This window comes from Coregonus clupeaformis, chromosome 34, assembly GCF_020615455.1.
Source record: "Coregonus clupeaformis isolate EN_2021a chromosome 34, ASM2061545v1, whole genome shotgun sequence".
NCBI classification, from domain to species: Eukaryota; Metazoa; Chordata; class Actinopteri; order Salmoniformes; family Salmonidae; genus Coregonus; species Coregonus clupeaformis.
This window is the reverse complement of record NC_059225.1, coordinates 15,603,459-15,630,881: the sequence shown is the minus strand read 5'-3', so window position 1 is coordinate 15,630,881 and position 27,423 is coordinate 15,603,459. Positions and strand designations below refer to the sequence as shown.

The 27,423-nt window shown below is 42.7% G+C and overlaps 1 protein-coding gene across 3 annotated transcripts in view; it reads left to right on the top strand.

Annotated features, from left to right (window-relative positions):
* LOC121549880 (dipeptidyl aminopeptidase-like protein 6) overlaps positions 1-27,423 on the top strand; it is a 335,968-nt gene that overhangs the window by 176,438 nt on the left and 132,107 nt on the right. The window contains exon 1 of one of the 3 annotated variants that reach the window (XM_041861837.2): positions 12,303-12,703. The exons of the other annotated variants lie outside the window; for them this stretch is intronic. Coding sequence (XP_041717771.1) covers positions 12,650-12,703 — 54 coding nt within the window. The 5' untranslated portion in view covers positions 12,303-12,649. Of the gene's footprint in view, positions 1-12,302; positions 12,704-27,423 lie in introns of those variants that run through there. 3 annotated transcript variants of the gene reach the window in all.

Here is a 27,423-nt window from a genome sequence, read left to right as displayed (position 1 = left end):
TTCTACTGTTCAATGCTGTTTGAAAGAACACTGTTCCACTGTTCAACGCTGTTCTTCCAAAGCTGCACTATGATGTTTCAATGACAGCCTACTGCCTATTAACATTTGATCTATTGTCCAGGGATGGACACTTATTTCCACTATAACGCACTTGTTCTCTTTCCTTTCACAAAATCACAAATCAAATATCAGCTCTGGCGATTCTACAGTAACAATGACATAGCAAGACAACGGTTAGCAAGCACTTGAGCTTCCACAGAAGAAGAAAACGAACAATGCCTCACAGACCAACCACAAACCATGTCGGCGCATCTGCACTTAGTTGTCATTACAACGATTCATATATATTTTTTAATAAGATGATGCCAATCCTGTGCCATTGAGAAAATTTTATTTGCATTTCAAGCTCTCTGGGGAAAACAGGATGTATATGAATGGTGGCCATTGGCTATGTTCTCCTAAATCTGCAGGTTAGAAGGTAGAGGCCATTACCAGACTGATTAGCATCAGCCCCATCCTCAACCGATAGGGAAGGTTTGTGGGCAGAGTATGCTAATGACACTGAGCAAACAAACCACAATCAGTCACCGACCACCATAGACGTGTCCCCCAGCCAGCCTGATGCTTCTAATGCAGACCATGGCCTCTGAGTCCTGCTCTGTTTGTGATTTCACGACTGAGTGGTCAGAGGACTGATACATATCCACACACCCAGCATATGCTACAGTATTCTCCCCAGGGGAGAGCAACGTGTCCTTCATCCTCCCTGAGACAAGATGAAGGGTCAGAGGAGCCCTGTTAATGTGGGGACTGCTGTGGAGAGTTTTTGTACCCCCCACACACACACACACACACACACACACACACACACACACACACACACACACACACACACACACACAGACAGACACAGACACAGAGAGAGTCACAAGGTCATCTGTATTACTTTTTCCTAAACATATCCTGATGCCTACCACTGTGGGTCAGCCAAATAAGAACATGGGGAAATGTGTAGGACGAAACCTTGCAGCTCTCTGCTAAATTGAGATTTGTGTGAATAAGACACTTTGGTATTATATTGCTGTATGTGAACTCTAGAACATTATTAGTATTCGTATGCTAGGAATCTGTTGAAGGCTTTAGGATTTTCAAAAGACATTGTGACAAGCACACTATTCATTTCCATCACATACTTAGATTTACATAGGACCTGTTTTGTAGTGATCCTGTATGGGTGGTCCTCTGTAGCTCAGCTGGTAGAGCACGGCGCTTGTAACGCCAAGGTAGTGGGTTCGATCCCCGGGACCACCCATACACAAAAAAATGTATGCACACATGACTGTAAGTCGCTTTGGATAAAAGCGTCTGCTAAATGGCATATTATTATAATTCATGGATAGAATAATACAATCCATGCAGCAGCCCTCACCACAGTCATTCAGCGCAAACACAGACGTGTGGCTATAGTGTCATGATTTCACAGGGTTTCTGGCATTTGAGGACATACATTCCTTTGGTTCAATCATAACCATGAGTAGTTTTCCTTTTGCTGTGCTAAGGTGCAAAACAGTACTCTCTGTTTAAATAGTGACAGAACATTGCTCTTGGTCCCTTGGGCTCTATGCTATACGCTAGTGGTTTTCTTTATTGAAGAGTTTGATGGAAGAGCTAATGTAACGCTGAGAGATGGCTTTGGCCATATGCGACGGCGAGGCACGTTCTGAGAGAGTGGAGCTGAAGATGATTCAGAAAGCCATTTTAGATTCCATATCCTGCTACAGATTGGTGTGCTGGGAAGTGTTACAGTTATATAACACACACACACACACACACACAGTATCCCCTTCATTGGATGTTGAGAAGACAGGAGAGGGATACCATCTCTACTAAACAGACATCCTGTATAGTCATTATAATGTCCAGCCCTGTACCATAGTCATTATCCTGTACTATAGAGCCATTATCCTGTACCATAGAGTCATTATAATGCCCAGCCCGGTTGCTATTCTTGGCCTTTAGTGACGTATCCAAAATGACAGTGCTCTGTAAGACTGAGTCCCAATCAAAGACAACAACAGATGTACATGTAAAGAGAAGGAGCCGTCTTTTCCCTACTGGTGGGATTTTAAGCTTTAGGTCTTCCCAAAAATCTAAATTAAAAAACGTACTGAAGTCAGCCAGGAACATATAATTAAGCAGTAAGGCCCGAAGGGGTGTGGAATATGGCCAACATACCATGGATAAGGGCTGTTCTTATGTTGTGTCGTGCCTGGATACAGCCCTTAGCCGTGGTATATTGGCCATAAACCACAAACCTCTGAGGAGCCTTATTGCTATTATAAACTGGTTACCAACGTAATTAGAACAGTAAATAGTCATTTTTTGTCATATCCGTGATATACCACAGCTTTTAGCCAGTCAGCATTCAGGGCTCAAACCACCCAGTTTATAATACAGTTTGCGTCACGGAATCAAAAGTCTGGCCTTACAACAGCTTTTGCTCTCGCTGCAGATACTGAAATAAAACCAAGAAAAACACGACTGGAAATGCACTCTGCATGCTTTGTTTTTTAGTGCTTTTAGCCAATAGCCATTAGGGCTTTCTTCTCACGTTCACTACCCCCTTAATGGAGATAACAATTATAGATCAAAGTGGACTCTCCCTCTAGGGTTGCAGTGTAATTGACTGTTTGCCTGCTGTTTTTTGCCTCCTCTGTTCTAAAGTAGCAACAAACACTGCTTAAGAACACTGGCTATCGATATCAATATGAGCTTGTGGGAGACTGCTGGGTCATTTTATACAATTTTACTTGAGAAAAACCTAAATTATTTGAATAAAACACTAAATGTGTTGCTGTAGTTTGTCCATAAATCATAAAAATTGTATAGTAGTTGAAGTTTACGTTAAACTATAATATTTATTACGTACAAACACAGTGTTGGTGGACATGTCTCATTATCGTAACACTTTTTCAAGTTCCTGTAAAAACGCCAATCACTTTTTAAATAGTTTTATTCACCCATGATGCATCATCTAGAGGAGTAGTAGAAGTTCATGTATTTGCTTATATGCCTTCAGAATGAGGTTCTTATTCTCCAACACCCCCTTTACCCCACTTGGCCTTCGCTCAAACACCCCCTTTACCCCACTTGGCCTTCGCTCAAACACCCCCTTTACCCCACTTGGCCTTCGCTCAAACACCCCCTTTACCCCACTTGGCCTTCGCTCAAACACCCCCTTTACCCCACTTGGCCTTCGCTCAAATTGGGAAAAAGTCAGATTGCATTTTATAATAATTATATAATTTAATTTATTTTCAGTGTTCTGTTTAACTCAGGTCTTTTCATTAGGGGAGCAATGTCCTGAATACAACAGGTGCAGACATTACAGTGAAATGCTTACTTACAGCCCTTAACCAACAGTGCATTTATTTTTAATAAAAGAGTAAAATAAAACAACAAAAAAGTGTTGAGAAAAAAAAGAGCAGAAGTAAAATAAAATAACAGTAGGGAGGCTATATACAGGGGGGTACCGGTGCAGAGTCAATGTGCGGGGGCACCGGCTAGTTGAGGTAGTTGAAGTAATATGTACATGTGGGTAAAGTTAAAGTGACTATGCATAAATAATTAACAGAGTAGCAGCAGCGTAAAAAGATGGGGTGGGGGGGCAGTGCAAATAGTCTGGGTAGCCATGATTAGCTGTTCAGGAGTCTTATGGCTTGGGGGTAGAAGCTGTTGAGAAGTCTTTTGGACCTAGACTTGGCACTCCGGTACCGCTTACCGTGCGGTAGCAGAGAGAACAGTCTATGACCAGGGTGGCTGGAGTCTTTGACAATTTTGAGGGCCTTCCTCTGAAACCGCCTGGTATAGAGGTCCTGGATGGCAGGAAGCTTGGCCCCAGTGATGTACTGGGCCGTACGCACTACCCTCTGTAGTGCCTTGCGGTCGGAGGCCAAGCAGTTGCCATACCAGGCGGTGATGCAACCAGTCAGGATGCTCTCGATGGTGCAGCTGTATAGTTTTTTGGACCCATGCCAAATCTTTTCAGTCTCCTGGGGGGGAATAGGCTTTGTCGTGCCCTCTTCATGACTGTCTTGGTGTGTTTGGACCATGATAGTTCGTTGGTGATGTGGACACCAAGGAACTTGAAGCTCTCAACCTGTTCCACTACAGTCCCGTCGATGAGAATGGGGGCGTGCTCAGTCCTCTTTTTTTTCCTGTAGTCCACAATCATCTCCTTTGTCTTGGTCACGTTGAGGGAGAGGTTGTTATCCTGGCACCACACGGCCAGGTCTCTGACCTCCTCCCTATAGGCTGTCTCATCGTTGTCGGTGATCAGGCCTACCACTGTTGTGTCGTCAGCAAACTTAATGATGGTGTTGGAGTCGTGCCTGGCCATGCAGTCATGGGTGAACAGGAAGTACAGGAGGGGACTGAGCACGCACCCCTGAGGGGCCCCCGTGTTGAGGATCAGTGTGGCAGATGTGTTGTTACCTACCCTTACCACCTGGGGGCGGCCCGTCAGGAAGTCCAGGATCCAGTTGCAGAGGGAGGTGTTTAGTCCCAGGATCCTTAGCTTAGTGATGAGCTTTGAGGGGCACTATGGTGTTGGAATGCTGAGCTGTAGTCAATGAATAGCATTCTCACGTAGGTGTTCCTCTTGTCCAGGTGGGAAAGGGCAGTGTGGAGTGCAATAGAGATTGCATCATCTGTGGATCTGTTGAGGGCGGTATGCAAATTGGAGTGGGTCTAGGGTTTCTGGGATAATGGTGTTGATGAGCCATGACCAGCCTTTCAAAAGCACTTCATGGCTACAGACATCAGTGCTACGGAGTCGGTAGTCATTTAGGCAGGTTATCTTAGTGTCCTTGGGCACAGGGACTATGGTGGTCTGCTTGAAACATGTTGGTATTACAGACTCAGTCAGGGACATGTTGAAAATGTCAGTGAAGACACTTGCCAGTTGGTCAGCACATGCTCGGAGTACACGTCCTGGTAATCCGTCTTGCCCTGCGGCCTTGTGAATGTTGACCTGCTTAAAAGTCTTACTCACATCGGCTACGGAGAGCGTGATCACATAGTCATCCGGAACAGCTGGTGCTCTCATGCATGCTTCAGTGTTGCTTGCCTCGAAGCGAGCATAGAAGTGGTTTAGCTCGTCTGGTAGGCTTGTGTCACTGGGAAGCTCGCGGCTGTGCTTCCCTTTGTAGTCTGTAATAGTTTTCAAGCCCTGCCACATCCGACGAGCGTCAGAGCCGGTGTAGTACGATTCAATCTTAGTCCTGTATTGACTCTTTGCCTGTTTGATGGTTCGTCGGAGGGCATAGCGGGATTTCTTATAAGCGTCCGGGTTAGAGTCCCGCTCCTTGAAAGCGGCAGCTCTACCCTTTAGCTCAGTGCAGATGTTGCCTGTACGGTCACTGTGGGGACGACGTCATCGATGCACTTATTGATGAAGCCAGTGACTGAAGTGGTGTACTCCTCAATGCTATCTGAAGAATCCTGGAACATGTTCCAGTCTGTGCTAGCAAAACAGTCCTGTAGCTTAGCATCTGCGTCATCTGACCACTTTTTTATTAACCGAGTCACTGGTGCTTCCTGCTTTAGTTTTTGCTTATAAGCAGGAATCAGGAGGATAGAGTTATGGTCAGATTTGCCAAATGGAGGGCGAGGGAGAGCTTTGTATGCGTCTCTGTGTGTGAAGTAAAGGTGGTCTAGAGTTTTTTTTCCTCTGGTTGCACATTTAACATGCGGGTAGAAATTATGTAGAACGGATTTAAGTTTCCCTGCATTAAAGTCCCCGGCCACTAGGAGTGCTGCCTCTGGATGAGCGTTTTCCTGTTGACTTATGGTCTTATACAGCTCATTCAGTGCAATCTTAATGCCAGCATTGGTTTGTGGTGGTAAATAGACGGCTATGAAAAATATAGATGAAAACTCTCTTGGTAAATAGTGTGGTCTACAGCTTATCATAAGATACTCTACCTCAGGCGAGCAAAACCTCGAGACTTCCTTAGTATTTGATTTTGTGCACCAGCTGTTGTTTACAAATATACACAGACCGCCACCCCTTGTCTTACCGGAGTCAGCCATTCTATCCTGCCGATGTAGCGTATAGCCCGCTAGCTGTATGTTATCCATGTCGTCGTTCAGCCACGACTCGGTGAAACATAAGATATTACCGTTTTTAATGTCCCGTTGGTAGGATAACCGTAATCTTAGGTCATCCAATTTGTTTTCCAATGATTGAAGATTGGCTAATAGGATTGATGGGAGCGGCAGTTTACTCGCTCGCCGTCGGATCCTTACAAGGCACCCCGACCTACGTCCACGATATCTCTGTCTCTTCCTCATGCGAATGACGGGGATTTGGGCCTTGTCGGGTGTCTGTAGGATATCCTTTGCGGCCGCCTCGTTGAAGAAAAATTATTCGTCCAATACGAGGTGAGTAATCGCTGTCCTGATATCCAGAAGCTCTTTTTGGTTATAGGAGACGATGGCAGAAACATTATGTACAAAATAAATTACAAATAACGCGGAAAAACACACATAATAGTACAATTGGTTAGAGGGCTGTAAAACGGCAGCCATCTTCTCCGGCGCCATTATTTCATGTGTGGTAGGATTTCAAGCTTCTTCCCGAAAATCTCAATAATTTTTGTTACTTGAGTCAGCCAAGAACATATAATACAGTTTGCGTCACGGAATCAGAAGTCTGGCCTTACAACAATTTTTGCTCTCGCTGCAGATACTGAAATAAAACCAAGAAAAACACGACTGGAAATGCACTCTGCATGCTTTGTTTTTTAGTGCTTTTAGCCAATAGCCATTAGGGCTTTCTTCCCATGTTCACCACCCACTTAACGCCGATGGCAATTATATACTGAACAAATATATAAACGCAACATGTAAAGTGTTGGTCCCATGTTTCATGAGCTGAAATAAAACATCCCAGAAATGTTACATATGCACACATAGCTTATTTCTCTCAAATGTTGTGCACAACTGTGTTTACATCCCTGTTAGTGAGCATTTCTCCTTTGCCAAGATAATCCATCCACCTGAAGCTGATTTAAACAGCATGATCATTACACAGGTGCACCTTGTGCTGGGGACAAATAAAGACCACAAAAAATGTGCAGTTTTGTCACATAACATAATGCCACAGACGTCTCAAGTTTTGATGGAGCGTGCAATTGGCATGCTGACTGCAGGAATGTCCACCAGAGCTGTTCCCAGAGAATTTAATGTTCATTTCTCTACCATAATGTCATTTTAGAGAATTTGGCAGTATGTCCAACCTGCCTCACAACCGCAGACCACGTGTAACCACGCCAGCCCAGGACCTCCACATCCGGCGTCTTCACCTGCAGGATCATCTGAGACCAGCCTCCCAGACAGCTGATGAAACTGTGGGTTTGCACAACTGAATACTTTCTGCACAAACTGTTAGAAACCGTCTCAGGGAAGCACATCTGCGTGCTTGTCGTCCTCACCAGGACCTGACTGCAGTTCAGCGTCGTAATCGACTTCAGTGGGCAAATGCTCACCTTCCATGCCCACTGGCACGCTGGAGAAGTGTGCTTTTCATGGATGAATTCCAGTTTCAACTGTACGTGGGCAGATGTGAACAGAGTGCTCCATTGTGGCGGTGGGGTTATGGTATGGGCAGGCATAAGCTACAGACAACAAATACAATTGCATTTTATCGATGGCAATTTGAATGCACAGAGATACTGTGACGAGATCCTGAGGCCCATTGTCGTGCCATTCATCCGCAGCCATCACCTCATGTTTCAGCATGATAATGCACAGCCCCATGTCGCAAGGATCTGCCTACAATTCCTGGAAGCTGAAAATGTCCCAATTCTTCCATAGCCTGCATACTCACAAGACATGTCACCCATTTAGCATATTTGGGATGCTAGGGTTGAATATTTTCCAGGTATTTTACAGATGTTCCATCCGAAAATAAAAAGATCTAGGAAGAGTCTTGGTGGTTACAAACTTCTTCCATTTAAGAATGATGGAGGCCACTGTGTTCTTTGGACCTTCAATGCTGCAGAAATATTTTTGGTACCCTTCCCCAGATCTGTGCCTCGACTCAATCTTGTCTCGGAACTCTACGGACAATTCCTTCGACCTCATGGCTTGGCTTTTGCTCTGACATGATCTGTCAACTGTGGGACGTTATATAGACAGGTGTGTGCCTTTCCAAATCATGTCCAATCAATTGAATTTACCACAGGTGGACTCCAATCAAGTTGTAGAAACATCTCAATGATGATCAATGGAAACAGGATGCACCTGAGCTCAATTTCGAGTCTCATAGCAAAGGGTCTGAATACTTATGTAAATAAGGTATTTCTGTTTTTTATTTTTAATGCATTTGCAAAAATGTCTAAAAACCTGTTTTCGCTTTGTCATTATGGGGTATTGTGTGTAGATTGCTGAGGATAAAAAAAAATTGAATTGTGGAAAAAGTCAAGGGGTCTGAATACTTTCCGAAGGCACTGTACCTTTCATAATATTTCCCCTAATGTTATTAGCCTACCTCCTCTTTTTCTCTCTATTGTTGCTTCATTCCTTCCTCGCTTTAAACAGCTACATTAAATACGTTTAGTTGTCCTTATATTCATCATTCTAATGACATCCTTGAATAAATAGGACTAGAATTAGATGCAGAAGGCTTTCACTTCTCTTCATGAAGATTGAATAACTGCTATAGCCTACCGCCATCGCACGTTCGCTCTTCTTTCAAACTACCCGTGAGTTATATTGACTGCTGTATTTAACATTCAGCAAAAAAGAGCTTGTGTCCCTCTTCGAATAGTCTTTTGGTATAAGAAATGCACAAAAAAAGTATGTACAGCAAGCTATTCTAGTCCAGCAACTTCGCACAGCCATTGAAGAGGAGTGGGACAACATTCCACAGGACACAATCAACAGCTTGATTAACTCTATGCGAAGGAGATGTGTCACGCTCCATGAGGCAAATGGTGGTCACACCAGACACTGACTGGTTTTCTGATCCACGCCCCAATTTGTTTTGGGGGGAGGGCATTCCCAGTCATGTGAAATCCATAGATTAGGGCCTAATTAATTAATTTCAATTGACTGATTTCCTTATAAATCAAATCAAATCAAATCTTATTTGTCACATACACATGTTTAGCAGATGTTATTGCGGGTGTAGCGAAATGCTTGTGCTTCTAGCTCCGACAGTGGAGTAATATCTAACAAGTAATATCTAACAATTTCACATAAAATACCCAATACACACAAATCTAGTAAGGAATGGAATTTAAGAATATATACATATATGGACAAGCAATGACAGAGCGGCATGGACTAAGATACAGTAGAATATTAATATACATATATGAACTGTAACTCAGTAAAATCTTTGAAATTGTTGCATGTTGCATTTATATTTTTGTTCAGTGTAGATCAAAGTTGCTCTCCCTCTAGGGTTGTAGTGTAATTGACTGTTTGGTTGCGGTTTTTTGCCTCCTCTGTTCATTTTCTATCCACTAAAGTAGCAACAAAGACTGCTGGTAGTGTATGTGCTTAAGAGCGCTGGCTATCAAATCCAATTGTATTTGTCATATGCGCTGAATACAACAGGTGTAGACATTACTGTGAAATGCTTACTTACGAGCCCTTAACCAACAATGCAGAGTTCAACAGCAAGAAGAATTTGCTAAAAAATTAAAAGGAGTACTGGTACCGAGTCAATGTGCAGGGGTACGAGGTAGTTGAGCTTTCTAGGAAGAAACCTCAACTCAATATGAGCTTGTGGGAGACTGCTGGATTCACTGACAGACTTATCAGTCTCCTTTGTAAAATCAGAGAACACACTTTTTTTTTTTTTTTTACAAATCTACAATATCAACATTGGCAGAAATGTCAAACAGAACATTCCCTGTTGTTATTTTAAGCATTGCTTCGACAATCACTGAATTATCGATTCACATACATAATTGTCATCCTTTTTGTGATGATGAGTCATTACAAGGCTATTACCAGTGCCAAAGCAATCAATCCACACAGTATTTTGAGGTTGCATTGGTATTGATTAGTAGGCAACATCTCATCAGTCTTGAACTCCCAGTTCATTAGGTTGGCAGCCATCTTGGCACCGAGGACGAAATGATAAGGGCCTCCATTTGTTCAGGCAGGTTGGCACCGCTACTCAATTCATCTGTAACTTCCAAGGAATGTGTGTTTAAACAGAGCCAAGGCCACAGGCATCCATCATCCTCTCCTCGTCCATTTGTCAACATCACAGGGGTTGAGGTATGGGGGTTTGTGTACAGGCTCCCCCACCGCAGCAAAATGGGCATTTGTTATGTTGCAGTCAGAGCGACTGAGTAGCACTGTATCCACCATCAGCCAATCGGGGCATCTGGTCCAGAGTGGGCATCATTAGTTTAGAGCTGATTGATTCGCCGAGCAGTAGCCCTTTTGGTTTTATACGTCACGCTGTCGTTGATAATTACAATAGGAGCCGTAGAGAAGGGCTGGTTGTGTAGTAGTGGAGCGCTTGTTTGATCACGATGACACGCTGTGTAGTGCCTCTGTAGTGCTTGTACTAGTGTCAACGTATCTATGTTTGTGGGAGTTTGAATGTCTATGTGTGTGGGAGTTTGTTTTGTGTACTGTACTGTGTACAAATCCTACACTATTCTGTGTTTTGGGATACTTTGGGTTCACTTGGAAAGAGATGCAATTGTTTTTGCAACTTTTTAAGCAGGCATGCAAGGGGTCTAAAAGTAGGGCCTCTGTTTGAAGGACATGGCTTTCCTCCCAATGAGCAGCAGTGTGCTTGTCATGCAGGCCCGACACTTCAGACACCCATCTGGGATTCCAGAGTAATTTACCTCACCAAAACACAGTTCCCACAATTAATTAACAAAGCAGCATGCACATATTAAAAACCCTGCTAAGACATAGAGGAGAATGGAAGAAAATAACAGGTATCATTAACATGTACAATGTCTCTCAGTATAAGTAACTAATTTATATACAGTGTTTGGATATTGAATGCAATGGCTCTTCCTATAAATGTTTAATTAACACAGCGCTGCAATTCATTACATTGGGTTTAATTTGAGGGTAACCAAAAGTGGCTTGTGTGAACATTAGTGCTTTGCTTGAGAAGCCCTAAAGTGTAAGATATAAAATAAATTGTATTATGTTAATAACACTTGCGCTCCATATGATTTTTCATTGTGAGAAATCGTAGTTTCGCTTCAATGTACCTATTGAAAAAAGGATGGTTCTTTTCTTACACTTAGTGTAGCTCATTTGGATTTCAGTGTCCAAATGTCTGAAGTGTACTTTTGTTTTTTAGAAGGCTACAGTAATTCCATGAAGTGTGTCTATCAAAAGTATTTGCCATGCGGTCATGGCAACAGAGGTTAGGAAAAGTAATGATAGCTGATGACAGCTGACATTTATAGTCATGTTAATTATAGTCATGTTGATTATAGTCATGTTAATTGCGTCATAGTCACCTTGTGCTCAATATCTAAGAGACTTCTGTCAGAATTCTTGTTTCATTTGAATGCTGTTACTCAGAGACTTTAAATTCAAGGAAGAACATTTTGGTTGGATACACCCTGCTTCCCCTAGCACCAATTTAAACTTGTTTGCTAGTTCTATTTCGCTGAAGCACTGTCTGCTGCATACATTAGCCCTAAAGATATATATTAAAAGATACTTATACATGGTTCAACTATATATCTTCTAACCGAGCAACTTGGATGCCTCTTCTTAATGTTTTATTAGTTTTATGTTGTTTTTGATTCTCCTTTCAAGCCATCTGGGATGCTGCAATCTCCTTTGGCTATGGATTTTCTACACTTACTGTCCAATGGTACAGATCTCGCTCTTGAAGCAAAAAAATAATTCTGGATTTAGAAGAGTTGAACATCATTGACGTCAAAAAACATATTGCATAACATTATGTGTGAGTGTGTCAGTGCAGTTGGCGAACTGAAATGGTTTGAGCTCTGTACAGACTGTCAATGTGACCGATTTCATTGAATGTATGAAATACACATCTTCGGTGATAGCTTTGATGTCATTAAACTATTAATTATATTTTACTGTAATTTTTATCTGAAATAAATGGGCCAGAAAACAGGTAGGATTGTAGTGCCTAAATTTCCTCTACAATGATTATCAACGATATCACAATTTTAGTAGTTGCTGTGTCTGTCTCGTGGCGAGGGCATGCGTGAAAAGACGATAAATGCCAAGTGGTGGGGGACAAGTATCGCTTTTCGCCTCCCCATCTCAGACGCCGTTGGTGGTTGCCAGACATTTATCGAAAAGCGCGGTCGGTATCAATTGCAGTAGCTGCCTCAGCCCTTATCTCTACCTCTCCCTCCCACTTTCTACCATGCACTAGGCTACAATTGAGTATCATCTGCGTTGTCTCAAATTAAGACTCGTTTTTTTGCCGGGATTTTCCCCCCGACTCTTTATTGCTTACATCAAGCTCTCTCTCTCAACTTCAAACCTCACGACTGAAATTGAATGTATTTTCTCTTTGTGGTACTTTGCCGGCTCTGGTCACCTCTCAAAGTCACCTGTGATTGTGTTGTGGTGTAGCAGCTGGTTGATCTGACTGTAGGGGATCATGACTACGGTGAAGGAGGCAAATGCACCGAAAACGGCTCAACAGCAAGAGCAGGTAATGATGCGCTTTCTTTCATTCAACCGATGTCATTACTCCCTATACTGAAATTGTAAATTGCTGTGATTTTTTTTATTTTCAGTTTTGTGTGAAGCCTGCAATTATTTACTATAACGGCACAAGTAGCATTTTATCATAATATCACAGACTATTTTGTATACAATTCTCCTTCATTTTAAACATTTGGAATTGTTGTAGCCTATGCAGCGCGCGGCAAGACAACCGGCTCTCACACCAATGTCAGTCACAATTCTCTGTAATTCAAGGTGATTACTTTGAGCATCACTACCCCCACCTTAGCCTATACTCCATTTAGCCTCTTTCAAATAAATGATCGCCATCACTGACATGTCTTACACCCGCGGTGGAGCATTGAAAGAACCTTAACTTGGCCAGTGCACGCGACTTACATTAAGCAAGATATGACGTTGAATAGGCGGGAAATCTTCAGGTAAAATACTTCGAAGTAGCTTATTGCATGCTACGTTATCAGACAGTTGTCATTTTTGTCGTCTGAGTAGTAATGCCCACAGAAACAATACAAACCGATAACACAATATTCTATCAAAATAATGTGTCGTCTTTTTTGACAAGATTATTTGTACAGGCATTGTGTTTATAGTAGGTAACTAACCCAGCATTCAAGTGTGGTGCAAGATTGCTCATGTGACGGTTTATATGTGACCTCTAGCTCAAACAACTGAACAAGTGTATATTATTCTTGGCTGATGAAATCTACTTTTTCAGATAATCCACAGTCGAATAAAGTGACAGTGTTGCAACAGGTGATTTGACTTGTCTTTGGAGATATATATGGAATAAATAATTGGATGCATTTTAAAGGCTGATGTATAATGATCTTGCTTTCCACTGAAATGTGTGCTGTAGCCTACCTCAATGCAACACATGTGCGATATTGCAGCATCCAGTAAAACTCTTCAGCATCTGTTAATGCATTTCAGCACCACTAAAAGGACAGCACCCAATACCAATTTCAGCGCCATCAGAGGCACAGCCTGTGTGACAGATTTCAGCACCATTCAATGGACAGCTCCACCAGCACATACTGATCATAGTGCTGTCAAGCAAACTAGGAATCCGTTGCAATGTAAAGAGTGGGAATCATAATTTGGTAATATAGGCCTAGAATGATACCGTTCCATTAGAGCAGGCACTGTAACAGGGGAGAGCTTTGGACAACATCTGTCATTGTCTGGAGTATCCTGTCTGTACACAGTACCCCTTCTAACATGACAGAAGGTGAGAAGGGCACATGGCTGTGTCCTGTAGAGCAGCCAACCTTCACTTGAGCCTCTCGCGGCTTTACTCATGTGTAGCATCTGACTGTCAAGCACTGCTAGGGAGGCAGGGAAAGACATCGCACACTCAAAACACACACCTGTCAAACATATACACTTAAAACACAGAAACACAAAACACACACACTTGTCAAATATGTACATGTGTCACGCACACAATACACATGCAGACGTGTGTGTGTGTGTGTGTGTGTGTGTGTGTGTGTGTGCAGTTGCATTCGCGGACAGTGTCATGGCGCTGAAATTATATGAGCCATAGAGACCAGCCGTAGAGACTGGTTAGCCCTTACTCAGTGTTTTCCATTAGCTCCGGCTGTCGGCTAATCAGCCGGTTACAGGCTCATTTTCAGCAGGCTACATTTTCCACTTCATAGTAACTAAGCTACTTTTCATTTAAAAGTTTCAATTCGCTAGTCCGTCGAGCCCTCTCCCGCTAGAATGAACGATATGCATCTTCTAGCGATCTATTAATAGGATAGGCGCCTGTCAGTCACAAAGCGATCGACGACAGGGAAACGCTGCAGAGAGGAAGAGGCGAAGCGAGAGGTTTCACTCTCGCCATAAACTGTCCAAAATAAGACCAATGCGTTTCAATGGCATTATTTTGGGCCTAAGCTTGTCGCTTGCCTTCCAGCCTTTGGGACGACTCACATTGTTAGGGCGGAGACATGAGCATCTCGTCATTATATACAGATCTCTGGTTACAGTCATATTTCTTTACACAGAGGTGGGAGAGAGCATGATGTTCGTGAATTTGCACTTCCCATGTAATGTAAGTGGTAACAATGAGTCGAAATCCACGACTTAGCCTAATTGTTTTCTGACACATTCATTTATTTACTTTCGCGTTTCACATAGCCAGCAACGCGGAGTCGTGGCGCATAGTAGGCTGTTTACTGTGCGTTGATTGACAACTGAACAGCATCTGTTGACTAGCTTATAAAAGGTGTCGACTAGTTTATAAATGTGTCGAACTGACTGAATAAAGTCGATCTCATATATCCCTTTGCCATTCATAAACGTGGTTATATGTCCATGGTATCACATCGGGAGAAGTAAACCAAAGGATTTCCGAAGTTTCCTTTCCCAGGATGTCGGGGCTTGCCAGACAGTGACACTAAAATGAATGACTCGTCTCGTCAGTCAGTATAGCCTACCGAATCGCATTGGTGAGAGAGCCGTTCATTTGGCTGATTAATTTGAATAGGTTACTGGTAGGCCTATGCTTCTTGCCGATTGTCTGCAGATAAATTATGAAAACATTCGATGAAGATGGTGAATCATCACTGCAGGAACAATAGGTAGAGATTGGAGAGCCTCATTCTGGTCCAAATATGATAATTCGGTTCCTTACGAAATGCAGGCATTAAAACATAATTCATCAATATTCAAAAATGTATTGACCTAAGTAGGAAATCAACTAAATGTATTGGAAATGTATTCATTTGCCCAAGTTAATCATAAGGCATGAACAGAATGCATCAATTATTTGTATTTCCTGCAACTTTCTGAAGAGGCAATGAGAATGCCCCTGTCTGTGTGTGTATGTGGGTGTGTGTGTGTGTGTGTGTGTGTGTGCAGTGCCCCCATCTACCACTTTGTGTAGCCATTAGTGAGGATGCTAATAAAAACTGTCTTCTGGTAGATGGAAAGGCTTTCTCAAAAATATTCTCAGTTAAATATTAACTACAAAGTAGCCTATGCTTACCTGGCAGAATTATATCATTATTATTTTCATCAATCCAGTGGGTATTTGTTTTGCGAACTCTACCATCACATGTGCACTACAAAAACACAGCTAAACAACAGCCTCTTGCTAGGATTAAAGGGTAACTCGCAAAGCTTAGGACTCTGGGTCTGAACACCTCCATCTGCAACTGGATCCTGGACTTCCTGACGGGCTGACCACAGGTGGTGAGGGTAGGCAACATCACCTCCACCACGCTGACCCTCAACACAGGGGCCCCACAGGGGTGTGTGCTTAGTCCCCTCCTGTACTCCCTGTTCACCCACGAAAGTGTGGCCACGCACGACTCCAATGCCATTATCAAGTTCGCAGACGACACGACAGTGGTACTCCTGATTCACCGGCGACGATGAGTCAGCCTACAGGGAGGAGGTCAGTGACCTGACAGTGTGGTGCCGGAGCAACAACCTCTCCCTCAACGTCAGCAAGACCAAGGAGCTGATCGTGGACTACAGGAAACAGGGGGGCAGTTAGACAGCTTCAAGTTCCTTGGTGTCCAAATCACTAAAGACTTAAAATGGTCCAAACACACACGCACAGTCATGAAGAAGGTTGAAAACGTTTGGCATGGGCCCTCAAATCCTGAAAAGGTTATACAGCTGTACCATTGAGAGCATATTGACTGGCTGCATAACTGCTTGGTATGGCAATAGCACCGCCCTCGATCGTATGGGCTTACAGAAGGTTGTGCGGACAGCCCAGTACATTACTGGGACCGAGCTCCCTGCCATCCAGGACTTCTATATCAGGTGGTGTGAAAAGAAGGCCCGTAAAATCATCAAAGACCCCAACCACCCAAGTCAAAAAAGTATTTAGTCAGCCACCAATTGTGCAAGTTCTCCCACTTAAAAAGATGAGAGAGGCCTGTAATTTTCATCATAGGTACACGTCAACTATGAAAGACAAAATGAGAAAAATAATCCAGAAAATCACATTGTAGGATTTTTAATGAATTTATTTGCAAATTATGGTGGAAAATAAGTATTTGGTCAATAACAAAAGTTTCTCAATACTTTGTTATATACCCTTTGTTGGCAATGACACAGGTCAAACGTTTTCTGTAAGTCTTCACAAGGTTTTCACACACTGTTGCTGGTATTTTGGCCCATTCCTCCATGCAGATCTCCTCTAGAACAGTGATGTTTTGGGGCTGTCGCTGGGCAACACGGACTTTCAACTCCCTCCAAAGATTTTCTATGGGGTTGAGATCTGGAGACTGGCTAGGCCACTCCAGGACCTTGAAATGCTTCTTACGAAGCCACTCCTTCGTTGCCCGGGCGGTGTGTTTGGGATCATTGTCATGCTGAAAGACCCAGCCACGTTTCATCTTCAATGCCCTTGCTGATGGAAGGAGGTTTTCACTCAAAATCTCACGATACATGGCCCCATTCATTCTTTCCTTTACACGGATCAGTCGTCCTGGTCCCTTTGCAGAAAAACAGCCCCAAAGCATGATGTTTCCACCCCCATGCTCCACAGTAGGTATGGTGTTCTTTGGATGCAACTCAGCATTCTTTGTCCTCCAAACACGACGAGTTGAGTTTTTACCCAAAAGTTATATTTTGGTTTAATCTGACCATATGACATTCTCCCAATCCTCTTCTGGATCATCCAAATGCACTCTAGCAAACTTCAGACGGGCCTGGACATGTACTGGCTTAAGCAGGGGGACACGTCTGGCACTGCAGGATTTGAGTCCCTGGCGGCGTAGTGTGTTACTGATGGTAGGCTTTGTTACTTTGGTCCCAGCTCTCTGCAGGTCATTCACTAGGTCCCCCCGTGTGGTTCTGGGATTTTTGCTCACCGTTCTTGTGATCATTTTGACCCCACGGGGTGAGATCTTGCGTGGAGCCCCAGATCGAGGGAGATTATCAGTGGTCTTGTATGTCTTCCATTTCCTAATAATTGCTCCCACAGTTGATTTCTTCAAACCAAGCTGCTTACCTATTGCAGATTCAGTCTTCCCAGCCTGGTGCAGGTCTACAATTTTGTTTCTGGTGTCCTTTGACAGCTCTTTGGTCTTGGCCATAGTGGAGTTTGGAGTGTGACTGTTTGAGGTTGTGGACAGGTGTCTTTTATACTGATAACAAGTTCAAACAGGTGCCATTAATACAGGTAACGAGTGGAGGACAGAGGAGCCTCTTAAAGAAGAAGTTACAGGTCTGTGAGAGCCAGAAATCTTGCTTGTTTGTAGGTGACCAATTCTTGTTTTCCACCATAATTTGCAAATAAATTCATAAAAAATCCTACAATGTGATTTTCTGGATTTTTTTCCCTCAATTTGTCTGTCATAGTTGACGTGTACCTATGATGAAAATTACAGGCCTCTCTCATCTTTTTAAGTGGGAGAACTTGCACAATTGGTGGCTGACTAAATACTTTTTCCCCCCACTGTATCTACCTCCATCACTCCAGTATCCCTGCACATGTAAATATGGTATTGGAACTGAATTTTTTAATATTTCCTGTATATAGTATGCTTACTTACTTACTTTATTGTGTATTTCATATTTCTTATTCTTATTTCTTGTGGGTTTTTGTTTTTGTTTTTTAGAAATACATTGTTATTAATTATTGCATTGTTGGGTTTTGAGTTTGCAAGAAAGACATTTCACTGTACTTGTGCATATGACATTAAAACTTGAAACTACACCCCAAAATCAAAATGTCTCATATTTTTCCCAGACCTCAAAAGTGGTCTCCTATTGTGGTTTAAGCATTGTTGTAGACTTAGAACATCCCATTTTGTAGTTTTTTTTTATTAAAAAAGTGAGATTTTGGGAGCAAAAACCTTTAAAAAATTGCTAAAACGGAAACCTGCAACCTACTTAATTTTTGTTTTGTTTTAATCAAATACATAATTTGAAGAATAAACATCATTTTGGCAATTCATATCTTGCAGTAAAACTATAAATAAGACTTTAATCTCAAGAGAAGACAGGTTAAATGTTGAAAAAGGTTTCATGTTCTCTTACTTAGAAAATATCCCTTATCATATAGGCCTAGAACTAAACAATATCCAAAACAACTAACAATACACTGAATTCATTACATTTTCAGTCATCACAATACCACAACGAATCTGTGAGGTAAACTCGATAGTATTCAATAATTTCGCTGTTTATTTCAGATGGAATCAAGGCATTAGAATGTACCAGAGGCCACCAAAATAGAGCTTCTGAGGCCTGTGGGCTGTGTGTGTGGGCTTGGGGTCTTCTCTAGGGGTGGGGTCAGTGTGTATATAAAAAACAACTACAGGAGAATGAAGACAAGACTAGCCATCACTCAAAAATCTGATGCCAAATATTATGGGAAAGGGGAGGGCAGAGTTGATGTGATAATGATAAATTGAAGGATTTGTTTATAACATTAATGTGCACCACAATCCTTTAAACGACTATTACTAGTTTGATGGTTGTAGCCATCAATTGTCCCACTAACAATCACCCATATTAGCAAACATATTTCATTTCAAACACGTTTCTCTAGTATAGGCTACTTATCATAATGAACGATATCAGCAAAAATGCCTGCAATAAGTGATGTGTATGGTCGGTGTGGATAATTAGCGGTTTATCGTCCCAGCTCTACTTGAAACATTTACATTTACATTTTAGTCATTTAGCAGACGCTCTTATCCAGAGCGACTTACAGTTAGTGAATACATTTTTTTTTTTATACTGGCCCCCCGTGGGAATCAAACCCACAACCTTGGCGTTGCAAACGCCACACTCTATCAACTGAGCTACATCCCTGCCGGCCATTCCCTCCCCTACCCTGGGCCAATTGTGCGCCGCCCCATGGGTCTCCCGGTCGCGGCCGGCTGCGACAGAGCCTGGATTCGAACCAGGATCTCTAGTGGCACAGTTAGCACTGCGATGCAGTGCCTTAGACCACTGCGCCACTCAGGAGCACATACAGTATGTTACTGTGTACTTAATCCAAGCACTCAATATGTGTATTCATTGCCACACCTTCACATATTGGTGCATTGAGGAATGTGGTGCTACAGTACCATGGCATTATGCATTCTAGCATTAGTGTCTACCCTTAAGCTTCTTGTTCTGCATTTCCTTTCTCGCTGGTTGTACCTATTCAGCAGAACAGCTCCTTAATGGGACTGATAAGCAGCGTAGCTAAATGAACATTTTAACGAGAGAACCAATCCCGGATTTGACTGCCTCTGGAATAAATAAAGATATATCCCTCATTTTTTTCCAAGTGCCGCCAGCTGATAAGTAAAGAGATTATGGATTTAGGAGGGAATTTGTTTCTTCATTTCCCCCACTGTTGTTTGTGCCATAGTTCGTCGTAAGGGCAATTATGAACAATTGAGCCGTGATGTTTGGGTCTAGAGTGGAGATTAGACAGTAGATTGGAGTGCGGCCACCACAGCAATGCATCATGATTGTTGTCATGATATAAACAATCCTGGCTGGGGACGCAAGTAAAGCTCAATAGCTTCAAGCGGGACTTTAATATAGCCATAAATATTAAACGCTTTGACCGCATCTCTCCTTTCTTTCTGGTTCTGTGTGTCTCTGAAGACAAACAAAATGCCACAGCTTTAAATCTTACTAATAATTGTCTTAGGCACAGTGTGTGGGTGTGTGCGTGTTCGTGTTGGAGCAGTCTTAGTGTTTTTCTATCTCACGCATCCTCCTGCAGTAACGCATCTCTGGAGTAATACTGATCTTGTGTAAAACTGCCTCAACGAAGAGGTCAAGCATTTCCTGTCAGGTGTGAAGAAAATATATTTTTAATCCTCCTTTGTAATGATCTAATTGTGTCTCTGGGCTACGTGACGCAGCGGTGGAATGCTTATTAAGCCTATTAAACACAATTCACAGTGTTTTCATATCAACCTTCAAAGCCTATGGCATCATAATCTGGGTAATTCCATTGGAGAAAATTGTGCTACAGTTGCACATTTTCTTTAAGTATTTCAAAGAGAAACTTCATGACAGGTATGTGTGAAGTAAGATCCCTTGTGTGAGGATAAAAGTATGTTTTGTTTTGCTAATAGGTCTAACTAATCAAAGACATTACAGGGAGAAAAGAAGATGATAACCATAATCTGTTAGTTCGCTTATTCAAGCTGCCTCTTAAAGGGTGAAGGAAAAAGTTTCAGCTTTAGTTTTGATGACTCTTTTTTATACCCTTTTTACATGACTTATCTGAACTGTGATGGTCTAGTCACGCATCCACAATACTCATGTCTCTGTTTGTCTGTCTGTCTGTGAATGTATGCGGCTTTGTAAAAAAGTGTGTTTATCTATGCCTGACAGACTTCACCTCAGTTGAGATGCTTTTGGCTGGGCTTATCGACCTCCTGCAATTAAAGCCCATAGCTGCAGAGGAGGGGTAGCCATGTTCCACCGAACCTCTAATTGGAACGTTGAGCGTTCCGGAGTTAGCCGCTGACCCCCAGGTTTCCTGCTGTGACCTTCACACCTCACAGGCAACACTGACAAACAGGGATAAGAGTGAATACTAGTCACTAGCGATAAGCAGGTAATTGCTTGTACCAGCAGATGTGAAATAAGACAATTGTGCTATTCCTGTTTTGACTTCATTGAACAGGTTGTCAGGGACTGTTTCTATAAGCATCTCGATATGATGCCAAAAGTCAATCGGCGATCAAATGTTATTTACCTGTTCTATTTTTGCCTCCATTTAACATCGATTTCACGTTGGATAATTGTTGGGAGAACATAGTAGCCCTAGTTACTGTATGTACTTTCTTAAGTATTGACTATCTATTTTGGACTTCAGAGGCGGATCCCAGTCCACAGGTGTCACTGTACCGGCATGGCTGCATCTGGCCTAGAAGCAGTAGAATTAGCCTAACGTGTCATTCAGACCCCACTACACATTCTGATGTTTATCGCCCTCCTAACTTTATAGTGTTATTGTCATGGCCGCCCAGGGATACCGTTATCACTCCAAATTGACATACTGCATTGTTAAGGGGACATTGGCAGATTATGGCGATGGGAGTGTGATGTGAAGTGTTACCCATCATAATTTCCCCTTTTAAGAGCTTTCATATTATCAATCACAGATCATTAGATGTCCATTGGCAAGCCACAACTGATTCATTCTCTTGACGCCACATCAAAACCAGTGTCTTGGCGGACAGGATTTGGCCAAGTCAGAACATCTCAAACCCCCTTTGCTTATTTCTTAGTCAAAATATTGGCAGCTATATTATTTGCTTGCATGGGATATGCTGGTGATCATGCCTGAAATGCTGACTTTCACCATGACATTACCTGGGTTCACTTCAAACTCCCCCAGCAAACTAGTTTCTATGGCGATGCTGTATCTCACAGAATGGCGTTGTACACACACACGCACGCACGCACACACACACACACACACACGCACACACACACACTGAGGGAAGAAAAACATTGGCTTTTAATTGAGTCTTCCCTATTTTTTAGATGGTATCGCAAATTAAAATAATGCGCTCCTCATTCCAGCAAATGAACATTCAGCTTTGTTCTAGCATCAAACGCCATAGAAAGCTTGATTGGGGCTTTTGATTTAGCGGTTGTTGAACTGATATGGAAATGTAGTACAATGTAACAAACACTGAAAACTGGCTCACCACGCCTAGATGCTAATTACTACCTCAAGTCTTATTTTCACATTTTAATTTTTTGTTGTTGTCTTAACATAGATTTTGAAGTTCACTACCCTGTCTTGCATATTATGAGCTGTATCACTCTGTTTCTGCATTCCTGTATTGTGTGCAGTGGGTAGTGATGGGTAGGAGAGAGAAATCACTCAAATAGAACATTACCTTAATAGAGAGGGCTTTCCATCTTCGTGAGAGTAGTGGCATGAAACCTCAATGTGAAACCCTGCAAATAGCACAAATCGTAGTGCTCGTGGTTCGCGTTTAATTTGTGGGGGAATGATGCTTAACTGCAGCATAGCAATACATTTATTTTAATATGTAGGTGGTGTTCATTAGGACAAACTGTAGCAAAATGTTTTGCAGCAGAAAACACATTAAATAGTACTAACCCATTTCCTTCAGTTTCAGGGTTTTCTTTCGTTCCGTGCCTACTGAACACGACTTTGGGCTTTCTTCTTGCTGATAGCCAGGGAAGCTTACTCTGTCCCATTCCCAGCATTCTCTCCTCTCCCTGGTTGTGTGTTAATGAACTTTTGAGACTCAAATATTTTCTCACAGATCCTCAGGCTGCTGTCAGTGTACAGCTTAATTATAGTGCGACTCTGTACCAGATGAAAAATAGGATTTCTGAGCAAGAGGAGCTCTGATATGAACCTATGTAGTTTCAAATAAGCTCTAAATGAGTTGTAGAACAAACCAGACTGACAGCTCTGGCTCTATGTCCAGGTTGTCGCCTTTCCTTCCACCACTCATGAGCACTGCTATGAAAGGATTGGTGAAACCAGCATGATTGCCACCTATCCAATCCACACCTGTCAGTGGAAAGGTAAATCATTTTTATTGTTTTGATAAGAGACACTACAATAAGGGTATTAAATGTGTCTATCCCCAAGGATTTACTCAAGTCTTGATTTGGGTGGTAGCTTTACTTCTAAACCTTTGTGCTAAAGCGTCCCTGGCAAGTAATCTGTAGTTTTATGTTCTGTTTACCTCCAAACTTTAGCAGTTTTTGCAGATACAGTAAATCTCAAGTCCCTAAAACAGGAGAAGAAAAGGGTGGGTTGGTGTTTTATCTTCAACTGAGCTTCCCACACTGGATGGCAAATAGAAATAGACAATAGAAGATAGAGGCCACTACCTCAGCATGGTGTGGAATTATGGGAGGCTTTGGATGAAGTGAAGTAGGCCTACACTTGGAAGAGAGAAAACAACAGCCTCAGGGGCCAATAGGGTGTTGGCACCTCGTTGATATCATTCTGTGAATAGAAGATGGGAGAATGTGGGCTGTAAATCCATAGCGCGGCATTGAGAGTGTGTGTCCAGATCTGTGACGGGAGAGTGCACTAAACCCTATTAGTGCATTAAGTGTATTGAGCAGGAACAATGTCCTTGTCTTCACACATGCTAGGTGTCAAGAGAGACCCCATCGCAGCTTTTAAGTATGGAGTAGATTGACTGGCAAGCGAGCCATGTTTTAAGCATCACAGTGTTGTGTGTGTGTGTGTGTGTGTGTGTGTGTGTGTGTGTGTGTGTGTGTGTGTGTGTGTGTAGTCTAACTTTACTATCCTTTTGAGTCCCAAAGAAATCACATTTCACCGGTCCCCAAAAGGAAAAAGGCTATTTTAGGCACAGAGGTTAGGTTTAGGGTTAGGGTTACAGTTAGGGTTAGGGTTAGGGTTAGGGTTAGGGGTTAGGTTTAGTTTTAGGGTTTGGGGTTAAACAATGTCCTTGTCTTCACACACGCTAGGTGTCAAGAGAGACCCCATTGTGGCTTTTAAGTATGGAGTAGATTGACTGGCAAGCGAGCCATGTTTTGATAAGGGATAGGTTAAGAGTTAGGGATTAGGGAATGGGAATAAATGTTTTGGTCCCAACGTGTGTGTGTATGTGTGTCTCTCTGTGTGTGAGTGTGTGCCTCAGTGTGAGTCACAACTTCTCTAATGTCAAGTTTTAATGATATCTTTCCGTCTCAGTTGCTGGAGTGAGTTTGGAGCATGACACCATTTGACACAGGCGCAGGCGGAGCGTGACGTCTAGACCCAAGTGACAAATGTGCAACCTACCACTTATCAGTCTCCCATGCTGCCCTCGCTTGCCAGCCTTCAAAGCCATCTCTCCAGCTACATGGTGATTCAGCGATCTGACTCTGATTCGAACATGATATACAAATACCACCACCCCTTTTCTGACGAACTCAGAAATGCTTTCATCACATGAGATTAGCATGTCTCTAATTAGCTCGTTGTCTCTGCTCCTTCCTGATAACGTCTTTGCTCCTCCTACTCACAGCTTTGCTCCTCCTACACTATGTTAAAATCAGCTTACGATAACAACACAGCATTTGAACAGATGATTCAAGCCACCTACGCTCAGCATACATTCACCTTAGGTTCGGTCCAGAGGGAAATGGCCATCTTGAACAGCCTGTTCTTGATAGCGCCAAGGTTTTCTGCCCTCACTACAGTGCATTTCCTGGCCAGCTATTGCTTTACACAACCCGAATCTGTGTCTGTTAACACTAGAAAGGCCTCGTTGGACCCCCCTCCCTTCCTGCCAAAGAGGAGTCATTTTGACTCCAACATTCAAACAGTTTAATCAATATATTTCATATATGCTATTGGAATCAGGGCCGGCCCGCTCATTAGGCAGGATTATGCGGCCGCTTATGGCAGCAGATTGACGAGGGAGGAATTTTCTGAGCTAAACTGAACAAGACACACCTCCAACAACAACACATAAAACCTCACATAATTCTGCCCAAAAACAATGACAATTTCTCTCAACCAGTGGCATAAGGGCTTTTTAGGTGAGCGTTGATGCCGCCCTGTGATAAGCAGTGTCCACTTTGTCAAAGGCAGGGGCACAAAATATTTTGCATGTCCATTCCCAGCGCGCCTCTACAGGTTGCTGTTGGAGAGACGCATCTCTGCGGCACTCCACCAACGTTCCGTCCCCCCAAAAAATCTACATACAGTGGGGGAAAAAAGTATTTAGTCAACCACCAATTGTGCAAGTTCTCCCACTTAAAAAGATGAGAGAGGCCTGTAATTTTCATCATAGGTACACGTCAACTATGACAGACAAAATGAGAAAAGAAATTCCAGAAAATCACATTGTAGGATTTTTAATGAATTTATTTGCAAATTATGGTGGAAAATAAGTATTTGGTCACCTACAAACAAGCAAGATTTCTGGCTCTCACACACCTGTAACTTCTTCTTTAAGAGGCTCCTCTGTCCTCCACTCGTTACCTGTATTAATGGCACCTGTTTGAACTTGTTATCAGTATAAAAGACACCTGTCCACAACCTCAAACAGTCACACTCCAAACTCCACTATGGCCAAGACCAAAGAGCTGTCAAAGGACACCAGAAACAAAATTGTAGACTGCACCAGGCTGGGAAGACTGAATCTGCAATAGGTAAGCAGCTCGGTTTGAAGAAATCAACTGTGGGAGCAATTATTAGGAAATGGAAGACATACAAGACCACTGATAATCTCCCTCGATCTGGGGCTCCACGCAAGATCTCACCCCGTGGGGGTCAAAATGATCACAAGAACGGTGAGCAAAAATCCCAGAACCACACGGGGGGACCTAGTGAATGACCTGCAGAGAGCTGGGACCAAAGTAACAAAGCCTACCATCAGTAACACACTACGCCGCCAGGGACTCAAATCCTGCAGTGCCAGACGTGTCCCCCCTGCTTAAGCCAGTACATGTCCAGGCCCGTCTGAAGTTTGCTAGAGTGCATTTGGATGATCCAGAAGAGGATTGGGAGAATGTCATATGGTCAGATGAAACCAAAATATAACTTTTTTGGTAAAAACTCAACTCGTCGTGTTTGGAGGACAAAGAATGCTGAGTTGCATCCAAAGAACACCATACCTACTGTGAAGCATGGGGGGTGGAAACATCATGCTTTGGGGCTGTTTTTCTGCAAAGGGACCAGGACGACTGATCCGTGTAAAGGAAAGAATGAATGGGGCCATGTATCGTGAGATTTTGAGTGAAAACCTCCTTCCATCAGCAAGGGCATTGAAGATGAAACGTGGCTGGGTCTTTCAGCATGACAATGATCCCAAACACACCACCCGGGCAACGAAGGAGTGGCTTCGTAAGAAGCATTTCAAGGTCCTGGAGTGGCCTAGCCAGTTTCAGATCTCAACCCCATAGAAAATCTTTGGAGGGGAGTTGAAAGTCTGTGTTACCCAGCGACAGCCCCAAAACATCACTGCTCTAGAGGAGATCTGCATGGAGGAATGGGCCAAAATACCAGCAACAGTGTGTGAAAACCTTGTGAAGACTTACAGAAAACGTTTGACCTGTGCCCTTGCCAACAAAGGGTATATAACAAAGTATTGAGAAACTTTTGTTATTGACCAAATACTTATTTTCCACCATAATTTGCAAATAAAATCATTTAAAATCCTACAATGTGATTTTCTGGATTTTTTTTCTAATTTTGTCTGTCATAGTTGACGTGTACCTATGATGAAAATGACAGGCCTCTCTCATCTTTTTAAGTGGGAGAACTTGCACAATTGGTGGCTGACTAAATACTTTTTTCCCCCACTGTAAATCATGTAGCAGATATAGGATATGGTAGAAAGAGTATGTGGCCTTTTCTGTAGCCTACAGGCTGGAGATAAAATGTATGACAATGTAATGAGACGGACACTTTTTACATCATGCAGGTTTCTCTGATCAAATAGCATAACCTAAGACACTTTTTACATCATGCAGGTTTCTCTGATCAAATAGCCTAACCTAAGACACTTTTTACATCATGCAGGTTTCTCTGATCAAATAGCCTAACCTAAGACACTTTTTACATCATACAGGTTTCTCCGATGATGCACAGTCAAATAAAAAATGCGCTGTCATATTAACAAACAACATACAGTATCCTAAAAAAAGGACAGGCCAAAGTAAAATGGACAATATGGAATGGACAATCACAACTGTTTCAGGAGTTTCACCCCATTGTCATGGTCAGTGGTT